This window comes from Peromyscus eremicus, chromosome 18, assembly GCF_949786415.1.
Source record: "Peromyscus eremicus chromosome 18, PerEre_H2_v1, whole genome shotgun sequence".
NCBI classification, from domain to species: Eukaryota; Metazoa; Chordata; class Mammalia; order Rodentia; family Cricetidae; genus Peromyscus; species Peromyscus eremicus.
In genome coordinates, this window is record NC_081434.1 from 44,187,662 (window position 1) to 44,198,903 (window position 11,242).

The window sequence follows — 11,242 nt, forward strand, 5'->3', positions numbered from 1 at the left end:
TAGTGACTCAAAGTTGACTAATACAATGGCACAGATGACAATCTCACTAAATTGCACCTGCAAAAGAAAATCTCTAAGCTTGGATTTTAATCTGAAATAATCTTTAATGCCCAAAAGTTCAAGGGAAGGAGCTGTACTACAAAGATTTAGAAGCTCTCAAGAGGCCATACCTTGCAAGACCTACTTCAAGTGTGGACAAGAAGAATAAAAGAAAAAGAAAATCTTCATGCTGGATAGAGCTGGGATTGGGGAGAACAATGAACCAGCCAGTTCTTCCCAGAGAGCAAAATCCAGGCCTAATCCAAAAACGTCACCCATGGCCACACACACAGGGCTTCGCTGACAAGCTCTTCTAACTCCGAAGGACCAGTGCCTGCCATGAGTCTCTCACTAGTCCCTTTACCCAGGGGGAGTTTCACTGTGGTTAGCCCACTCTGTTGTAATATGTGTGAATGCAGACAGGCGGGTAACATATCACTTTGGCTACAGGTCCCTGAGCCATGAATCGTCTCATTAAACGCAGTGAATGGGACTGAGAGTCATTCAAAGATCTTGAATACCAAGATGGGAGCAATGGTCAGAGAGAAAAGAAAACGATGTGAAGACATATATGTCCGTATGTTTGGTGACAAGACAGATGTGGTTAGGTATGGTTAATGATACATGAACAGAGGGACTTGTCCTGTACACAGCTTTCCTTTTTCTTCCTTTTTTTTTGTTTTTTTTTTTTTTTGTTTTGTTTTTTGAGACAGGGTTTCTCTGTGTAGTTTTGGTGCCTGTTCTGGATCTCGCTCGGTAGACCAGGCTGGCCTCGAACTCACAGAGATCTGCCTGCCTCTGCCTCCCGATTGCTGGGATTAAAGGTGTGCGCCACCACTACCCGTACACAGCTTTCCTAAGCCCCTCATTCTGTCAGGCTTCCTATCTGTGGGCTGGATGGGTGCAAAGGAGGTGCTACACACAGAAGATACACAAAGCAGAACTCCAAGCCGGGCCTTGGTACCTTTGACAGTCCTGACTTCCTCTAGCCCACATTTCACCCAATCAGAGTTCCAGAGAACAAGAATGACCTTCTTCTGAGATTTGGAGATTGTCCTTTATATCAACTGATGTGATTGTAACAATTATAATACATAGAAGTCATTAAAAAACAGTGCCTGGTCCATAATAAGCATTGCAAGTGTAGCTACGATTCCTACAGTGATACCCATGGGAAACTGAGGCTGACAGGAATGTCTGAACCCAGAGTCAATTACAGGGTTATATTTACCTCTCAGTGAATGATAATCAGACCCATTTTTTATGGGGGAACTTGTTATCTGGTCCAAGGATACAGGTAGCGACAGACTTAGAATCCAGAGCCTTCTTCCAGTTCAGAGGCCATCAGCACCCGCCTGTGACCTCAGGCCTCCAACTGATCTCTCATTGTTTTATTAGGCCATTATTATGATGTTTCAGGAAACATACAACTTGCAAACACCCCAACAAGGAACTGGTGTGCCTGCACAGAAAACGAAACAACCCTCTACTGACCTAAATTCCTTGCTTTAATTTACAAAGAGCCAGTTAATTAAAAATGTGCTCTGAGTCCAGAGGCATGGCGCAGGGGGGCTCCTGAGACAGTTTTTGCTGCCTCCCTGAAGACACCGAGTTCCTCCTGAGACATTTTGTCCAGCAGAGCCACAGCGCAACACAGAACAGCACAACCAGCTGCGTGGCAGGTAAACCAACATTTAGTGCAGAGTCAGCATTCACAGGGTGACAGAAAAGCAAAGGACCTGCAAGCCAGCCTACCCACCTCCCCAGCACTGCTGAGGCAAGGGCTCGGGTTAATTAATGTTTACAAAGTGACTGGGGATCCCTGAAAGGAAAGAGACTGTGCAGAACCCGAAAGTACTGTAGCAGCAGCCTGAATAACCTGCTTTTCAAAGGAAGTTGTTATTAGGAAGTGCCTACTATGAAGCTGGCCCTTTCACAGACCAATCGGGGCTAATCCTGTAATTGTCTTCCATGATAGGTTTGTGTTTCCTTTGGTTTTGTAAACGTGTGTTTCTCTTTTTTATGTGATCCTCATCACATGCATGCAAAAAACAAAATTCACCCCAATAATTCACCAGCTAGAAGACAGAGGAACCAAGACTAGAAACTGGATGTTTCTAAGTAGAAAATCCTCCCCTGCTTTGGCCAAACTGTACTGCCTCTTCCAGCCTTCCCTGAAGAATTTTCTGAATGTATATCAAAATTTCATGCAAGGATCCCTGTGGCTTTTGTGGGGAACATGCCTTTTTTCCCTTGGAAGGTATCTTACAATATAGAGAAATGCATGAAACTAAATTTCATGATGGGATGCATTTGGGCAAATATAGACAGATACCTCTATCATCATAAGGGACATTTCTATCACTCAGGAAGTTCCCTGAAGACATTTTTTTTTTCAATGAAATAAAATAAGATTCTTTCTTAGGTCATGGAGTTATGCTCACAAGTCAGTTCCTGAAGTAGGCACACTGAATTATACTGCCCAGGCCATATAAAGAAATGGAGACCCAATTACAGTGCAGTGCCCGGCTGGCTCCCTCCACACTGAGCATATGGGGGCATGGATTCAGTGTGATAGAGAAGGGAGATACTACACCACCAGATTATCACCACAGCTGCTACCATCATTTTAGCCCCCAGCAGGTACCAGACTGACATCCTTAGGACAAACAATCTCATGATCACAAACTTCATTTTACAGCTGAGGGCTGTCTCTGGAACCCCAAAGAGCAAACACTTGGAAAACAGCAGCCTTGGAATCCAAATCCAGGAGGTGTGGTACTGGAGGCTGATCCCATAGCAACCGCCCTTCCAAAGGCTGGTGGCTGAGTTTGCCATCCTAAAGACTGGATGAGCTGACTGTATTCAGTTAGTCAACAAGGAGCAGAGAGTATTTACAACGTGCCAGGCATTCCGAGGGGGGAACGGGAAGATGTGGGTTGAGCAGGGCTAGAGAAGTAGTTGCACCCTCTTAGGGAGGAGGGCAGATCATCGGTGTTCCAGAACTTCCGAGATTGAGTGAAAAAAACACTAGCTTTGAGGGCATTTAAGATACCTTGACTAAAGCATGACAAAAGCTTCCTGCCCCCTCCTTGTTTCAGTGGGACGGATCAAATCAGATGTCCACATCCCACAGAAACTCCACCAGTCCCTGGGGTCTCTTCCCTACTCCTAAAAATTAACACAAGAAAACCTAAGGTCTGAAGAGTTTTTACAGCGCCACAAAGATCATGCTCCAAGCCCCGCCCAGTTGATGCTGGACCCAAGCCCCTCCCAGCTGATGTGGACCCAAGCCCCGCCCAGCTAATGCTGGACCCAAGCCCCTCCCAGCTGATACGGACCCAAGCCCCGCCCAGTTGATGCTGGACCCAAGCCCCGCCCAGCTAATGCTGGACCCAAGCCCCTCCCAGCTGATACGGACCCAAGCCCCGCCCAGCTGATATGGACCCAAGCCCCGCCCAGCTGATGTCCCACTAGTTTCATGATTTCCCCAGCCTTGGTAGTTTAGTACTTAAATGTGAAGGAGAGACAGTGGCAAAAGTGGCAGTATGTGTGGGGCAAAGTCGAAAACCTTTCAAAAGAGGATCCAAGGGCTGGCAAGATGGCTCAGGAGGTAGAGGTGCTTGCCCTCAAGACTGCCAGCCTGAGCTTGGTCCCCAGAATCCACATGGTGGGAGGAGGGAACTGATCCCCAGAAGTGTCTTCTGACTTCCACTCTTTTAGATTGAAGACTGCTCCAAACTCTCCAGCCCTGTGTCCCCTTGGAATCTGCATCCTACATGGCTCCGAAGAGGCTAGCCCCAGGTCGTCCTGCCTCACAAACTGCTCCAAGGCACCTAGCCCCGAGTGGTCCCGCAAAGCCTGGACCACAAGTGAAGGGTCTTCACTCCTCTCTCTCTTCCCGGCCTTGGCCAGCATTCCGGCTTTCTTGGGTCCCCAACAACGATGCCCAATGCCAACAAGAAGTAGTCATAGAAAAGATTGTGCTGTCCTTTATTCACTTATTATCAACAAAAAGGCTGGGATGTGAGGTCTCAAACCCAAGACAAATGGCCGAGGGGCCTATTTACATATCAAAGCGGACCTGGCTGGCAGGTTCTCCCAGCATCCCTCAGTCCCTACCTGTTACAGGGTACTGCTAGCATCCAGCCCAGGGGCTGGGCTACCCTTCTGCCAGACAACAGGAAGCAGTCTAAAAAGCACAGGGCCCTCATTCCTACCTCATCAATCACTCCTTCCTATTTTCTTACCTTTTATAATAAACAAAAGGGAGAAATGTTGGGGACTCATCTAGTACCTCTCGGCTCTGGTCAGCTACACTTGTCTGGGTATCTCTACTAAAGGCACTTACAGTCCCCCTTTTCCTCTTTTGATCTACCCTTTACCTTCGTGGTCTCCTGGCTCTCCCCTCCCCCCACTCCTCACATGGGCTGGCTCAGGGTCATGTTCATTCTGGACTCTCAAAGATGCTCTGCCTCTGACTACACTCTCTACAATAAACTTTCTCCTCCACTATACCCAGGAGCAGTATTGGCCTTCCTTTTTATTTCTTTTCTTTTTTTCATTCACACTGACCTCCACATAGGTGGCATGATGTGCGCGCGCGCGCACACGGGCGCGCACACGGGCACACACACACACACACACACACACACACACCACTTAATAATTAAAAATGAAATTCAAGAAGCTCAAAAGGCAGTTAGCTTCTTTGAGAACATCATTGTACAACACCGTACAATTTTACAGGCATCAAGTGTAAGTTCTGGCTGTATATTAGGTCTTCCTATCAGCTTGGAAGCTGTAAAAGCACACAAGATTCAGTACTGGCAATTCAGATCTTCAGGTATAAAAGGTGTATAAGTGGGAATGGAAAGAAGAGCAAATTGTATGAGGTCAGTGCTCACCTGTGTGGTTAATGCAGTAGGATGGCCTGCTGACAGGGAACTCATTTGTAGCTTAAGTTACGCACGCACCGGGGCTAAGAGTACGGGCTCTGAACTAGGCCATCTGCACTCAAACAAGCAATGCACAGAAGCTCCATTCGTGCCTCAGTTTCTTGCACCCGTCCAAGGGAGATGACAGTAGTACTTTTTGTTTCTTTGTGTGAAACAAGGTCTCATGTAGTCCAGACTGGCCTCAGACTTGGCTATGCAGCCAAGGATGGTCTTGAACTCCTCATTTTTGACCTCCACTAGTATTACATGCCTGAGTTGTTTATTCGGTGCTGGGGACTGAACGTGGAGCTTTGTGCATGCTAGGCAAGCACTCTGTCAACTGAGTTACATCCTGACAGGAGTACTAGACTAAAGGAACCCAGAGGATCAATATACATATAAAGTGATCCTGGGAACGTGTTGGCTGTTTTGTCTTTACCTAGCGTCTACTCCGTCCCTGGCATTTAAAAACTGTTCAATAGCTATTGAACAGCAGATGAATCCACAAACAAATAAATAAGTGATGTTACTGAGTTAAAGGGGGGAATCCATTATGGGAGGTGTGTGGTCCTCAGTAAGGGTTGCAGGTCAGAAAGACTGCCAAGCAAAACAATGGGAGAAGCAGGCTTGGTGCTTGGTGTATGGTGTGGATGCCTGAAACATTAATCACTCATTCCTTAGCTCTTCTGTATGCACGCCCGGCCATTTTGAACAAGTCCATGGAGAGATGAAGAGAGCAGGATGAAGTAGCAGCGTGTCTTGGGCCAGAAGAGGCTGAAGGAGAGCCCCCGAGTCCCAGGAGTTAAGCTGTGTGGTGGTGGGGTCTGTGATGGCTTCAGGACCCAACCGCCACTCACTCACCCTGCCCAAAGCCAGCCCTGGGGTTTTCTCTCTCCTTAAATTAGCTTTACTCCAAAAGGGATAAACACCAACGCTGTCTTTAAGAGAGGTTAAAGATGCCAAAAGTAAAATCTATTTGGAAAAAGATTGGCTACTAACAGAACTATGAGAGAAGCTGGGGGTATATTGTGTTTTAAAAAGTGCATTCCACAGACAAGTGGGCTGAGGCCCGGAAAGTCACCCCAAACAACAGTTAGGAGACTGTCAGACAGAGGTGGGACAGGATGCAGGTGTTTGCAGCCTAGGGGTGGGGAAAGGGGATGTGAACTCCCCATAAAAGAAACCGAGGGAGAGAAAGAACCCCAAGAGGAAGCTAAGGAGTTGGAGTGCTGAGATAACTCAGGCTAAGGGATGATTGGGGGCGGGGTGCTCTGCAGGGAGAGGAAAACTAAGCAGGCCTGTGCTTTTAGGGTGAGGGTAGGCTTCCAAACAAAGAACAGTTTAAAACTCGGGGCTTTGAAGGTGGATCCCCCATTCTGAAAAAGCACACAGGAAACCTCATGCTCTGTCACCTGATGTTTCCATCCTCAGAGGGATGTCCTGTGTGCTTGCAGCGTGTGCCTGTGTCTGAGCACGTCTGTGTGTCAGCGGACACCGGGGAGCATGCCTTAGGGCAGCAGAGGGGGAAGGGCGCTGGCAGAGAAGCAGAAGGCTTCTTCCAGATCGCGATCAAGGCTGATCCTAGCCCCTCCCCCAGCGCGCGCAGGCACACACACACACACACACACACACACACACACACACACGCACATGCACACACACGCACGCACACACTAGCTTTGCTCTTTTCTTCCCCTCCCCCACTATGATCACATCCAGGTGAAGGGATCTAGGGAGTCCATCAGAGTAAATTTACAAACGGTTTAAGCTGGAGCTTTATGCCTCGGGAGCCTGCTGGCTTGTTCCTTTGCACACTCACAAGGCACTTGCACACACATGCGCGGTCACACCCACACGCACACTCTTGGCACTCTAGAAGTCAAGCCAGGCCAGATGCAGCTCTGCTTCGGCTTGGAGGAAACAGACAGGCTGCAACATGAATGAAACCTACCCAGAAAGGCTGCTTTTTCGCTCCGACCACGCAACCTTGAGCCAAACCGCCTGGAATATGTAGCAAAGTTTTATTTCGCTTTTAGAGTCTCCAGTTACTCTTCTACCATTTCCTGTGGAAAATTGAATCTTTGAAGTGTCTAGCTCAGGCTTTCGCAGACAGAGACCGCCAGCGCGAGCCCCGGAAAACAAACGCCCAGCACCACCCCCTCTGCCGTCAGGACCGAAGGTTCAAACCCACCCAGCGCCCTCCAGTGGGGCGCAATGAGGAGATTTCAGAACCCACGGAAAAGGACACCCTTAACTGACAACCCCTCCGTCCTGCCCAGGTCCTTGGCGCCTCTCCTTCAGCCAAGTGACAGATGTAAATCACACGCCAGGGCGGGGAAATTGGAATTCATGGCGTGATCCATCTCTAGGTCTTCCCACCTCCCCCCACCTCTGGGTTCCAGTGCTCAGAAACTGCTCGGGGAAACTTGGAGCTATGCAGTGCCGCCGTCCCACCGCCAACGCCACCACCACACACATACATCTCCCTCGACATTTTTAGGTCCACCCAGCTCTCCCCTTCCACCTTCGCCACAGCCAGCCATGCCTTCCCGGCGCACCTACAGCGACCCCAGAGGGCCTGGGGCAAGGCAGGGAACTGCATGGCAGAGACGCGAACGCACCTCCTCCACATCTTAGCCAAACTCGAATGTGGCGCCTTGAAAATCAAACCAGGGTTCTAGAAGATGTGTACTAGACTCAAAACATCTCAAGCCTAATCCGAATAAAACAACATGCTAAATTAAATGTAAAAATAAAAGGGTGTTGGATTTTGCCCGCGTGCTGCGGGAGGCAGCCATCTCCTGGCCCTGCACAGGGGGGCGGAACCCTGTGTGCTCTGGGACCTTTACTACCCGCGCGTCAACTACGCGGATCCCGAGCTCGGGAATGAACCGGCGGATTTCTAGCTGTCTTCAGTCTGACCGCCACCTCAAAGACTGCGGACAGCGCGAGTGGCCGGAGAGACGCGGGAGGGGGACATGAGGCAAACTTAAACCCGGAGTTGACTGAGTTGAGTGAGGGAAGGGAGGCATCGGTGCCGCCACTTACCGCTGGCGTTCTTCCCACAGATGAGGTGCTGGTAGGGCTGCAACAGCCCCCAGATTTCCGAGTCGTTGTTGACCGTGTGCTCTAGGGTCTCCACCGTGAATCTGGGCGCTTCGTGAAGCGTGTGGTGGTGGTGGTGATGGTTGGCGGCGGCGGCAGCGGCGGCGGCGGCGGCGGCGGCGGCGGTGGCTGTGGCCGGCGGGACTGCGGTCGCCGCCGTGGCTGGCGGGGCGCAACAGCTGCTGCCCCCGCTGGCGCTGCTGGCTGCGCTGCAAGGGCCACCGCTCGCCGCTCCCCCTCCAGGCGTCTCGCGCTCCTTCTCCGCGGCAGGGGCAGCACCCGGGCCTGAGCCGGGGCCTGGGCCAGAACCCGAGCTGGAGCCAGGGCAGGGACCGCTACAGCTACGAGGTAGCCCGGAGGCCAACACCCGCGTGTAGATGTCCCGGAAGAGGCTCTCCATACAGGCGGTCAGGTAGATGGCGGCATGCTCGTGGATGCGCAGCGCCACGCGGCTGTCCACCATCCAGCGGTACACGCGGCCCACGGAGAAGGTGAGGCCGCAGCGCGCCGACTTGCCACGGCCCAAGCGGTCGCCGCCAGCGCTGCTCATGTTGTAGAGGGACAGCGCGGCCAGCGCGGCGGCAGTGCAGTGCGCCGCCAGGCCCCAGGACAGCACAATCTCCATGGCGCTCTGGATCTCGTACTTGGTGCACTTGGCGAAGCGCAGGCTCAGGCGCTGCGCCTCTTTGGCGATGCGCACCAGAGCCCGGCTTACCAGCATCGAGAGCTTGGCCAGTGCGTCCTTAGGCAGGCTGCCGGGGGCCGCTGGGCCTGCCCGGGGATCCCGGGAGCGCAGCAGCAGCAACTCCAGTTCCTGGAGGGTCCAGGGGACCTCGTCGAGGTCCGGCAGCAACCGCGAGCAGTGCTGGCCGGCGCAGTCCAGCCCCTCGGAGTCTTCCACCAGGGCAGTGTTGACGGTGTCGAAGCTGTTGTGCCGGCTGTGCATGGAGTCAGCTAGAGGCGGCCAGCAGCTCCCGCCATACGGGGACGCCGGGTGAGAGTCAGAACAGCACAGAGACAAGTTGGAGGAGCGCACAGAGTCCGCCGCACCACCATAACCCGAGTCCAGTGTCAGATCCTCCAATGTTCGCACCACCGGCTTCTTACCTCTTCTGGCCATCGCTGCGCCACTTCATGCTGCAGCCGCCGGGGAGCCGAGGGGAAGGAAAGACAAGGAGCTGTGGGCACCAGGGGCCACGGGGACAGCCCGGCTCCTCGTCGCCTAGGCTCACTTTCCCACCTGGCGTTGCCAGCAAGTGCCACTACTTTCGTTTGCCTCCCTGAGCCGTCACCACTGGAAGATACGCGACGGGGACTGAAGTCATCTTCTGGAGTCGGGGCCAGAGCTAGGGCGCACTGAGCCGCAAGCCAGGCCCGGAGGGAAGCTCCTGCCAGGACCCACGCCTTTCATCCAAAATAAAAGTGTCTGGCCCTCTCCTCCCTGGGACCGGACGGATGCAGAAGCCTCTGAGAGCTGACCACAGTGTCGGTAGGACCGAGATCGCCCCAGATACGGCCGCCGCAGCTTGGCGGGCAGCGGGCTCCCGGCTCCGGGATCTGGGCCGCGGCTCTTTGAGCTCCTGCCCCGCACTAAAGCGCCGTAGCCAGGCGGCTGCAAAACCCTGCTGAGCCCCAGCAAACCTAGGCAGCCAGAGGGCGGGCGTATGCAAAGCAGGGCGTAGAAGAGCCAATGGAATCGGAGGAAGCTAATTACTTAGTTTTTTTTTTTTTTAAATTCCTCCTCCCCACACGGCACCGCCCCTCAGACACGCCCCCCCGGCCTTGACCAGGGCTGCAGCTAGGAGGGAGCAGCGGCCTAGGAAACCAGGACCTGTGGAAACATGGAGAAGGAGACTTGGAAGCCGCCATCCTGCGACTGTGGCGCCCCTAGTTCCCGCGCCCCCTCCCCATCGTCGTTCGTTACACTCAGCGGTTCACAAAGTGTTTGCCTGAGGGTCACTTGGTGTTTTGGCATCTTGGATTCCTTTTTCCCTTCCACCATCCCATTCAAGAAGCATGTTTCTCCTCCTCCCTCTTCATGCACCCTAATTCGTGCTAATGTCTTGTCTCGGCGTGGGTTTACTCCAGCTGGAGGGAAATAAACCGGGAAAGTAGAGGTGGCAGGCTGATGGATGCCACGGGGAAGCGAATCTCCAGTCATAAACCGCATGTCACCAGGACTTCTTAGGTTTTGGTTCATCCGGCAGGAATCTACACCCACCGCTTAAGGTCCCAGGGTTTGCATGCAGCAGGGTGGTTCTCAGCCACCTTGCAGTTCTGGTGGACAATCTTCTAGACAGCTCAGCTTTAAAAGGGGTAAATTTGAGCAAAAGGAGGGTATTCCTTTTCAACTAAAGAAAGATATGTATGCGTGAGTCTGGAGCATTTCTGTGTCTAATGGCATTGCCTTTGTTATTTGTATGTCCCTACCTACCCTAGGAGAAACCACGCCTTATTCATCGGAGGATCCACAGCTCCTACACAATCCTGCTTCTACAAGAAGCCCACCCAGATCTTCCAAAACTGCCTTGGGTGTTTCCACCACCCCACCCTCTTGGATGGCTTCAAATTTCTGGGCCCTTATTGCACTAGGTCGATACCATTTATTTATCTGTCTGGGTTCCACATTGGGCTGGGGAGTTGTGGGAAATATTATGAGTTGATGAGGGAAGGACATGCTTTAAACTGCTCAACAACGGCCAACAGGGATGTGAAATGACACTCAGCATCACTGATCATCAGGGAAACTACAAATCAAAACCATGATGAACTGCCAGCTCATGCCTGTGAGGACTGCAATCATCAAAAAGTCAAAAGATTACAAGCATCAGCAAGGGTGTGGAGAAAAAAAGAACCGTGTAATTGGTGGGAAGGGAAAATTAATATAGCCATTATGGAAAAAATGCTGAAGATTTCCCCAAAAACACAAATTAGAAGTACTATGTGATCCAATAACCCCACATCTGGATTTTCATCCAAAGGAATAAAATCACTATCTGAAAAATCTATTTGCACTCCCGTGTTCAGTGAAGCATAATTCGCTAACCAAGATATAGAATATTGTTCAGACTCCAAAAAGGAAGAAAATCTTGCCATTTCTGACAAATGACCAATCTGAAAGACGTCATTATGCTAAGGGAAATATCTCACCTCTATGTGAC

At 51.6% G+C, this 11,242-nt stretch overlaps 1 protein-coding gene across 1 annotated transcript in view; it reads right to left on the bottom strand.

The window, feature by feature from the left end:
- Abtb3 (ankyrin repeat and BTB domain containing 3) overlaps positions 1 to 9,681 on the bottom strand; it is a 271,670-nt gene extending 261,989 nt beyond the window's left edge. The window contains exon 1 of the mRNA XM_059245625.1: positions 8,025 to 9,681. Within this exon, the coding sequence (XP_059101608.1) occupies positions 8,025 to 9,201 (1,177 nt within the window). The 5' untranslated portion in view covers positions 9,202 to 9,681. The remainder of the gene's footprint in view (positions 1 to 8,024) is intronic.
- Positions 9,682 to 11,242: the final 1,561 nt, after the last annotated feature.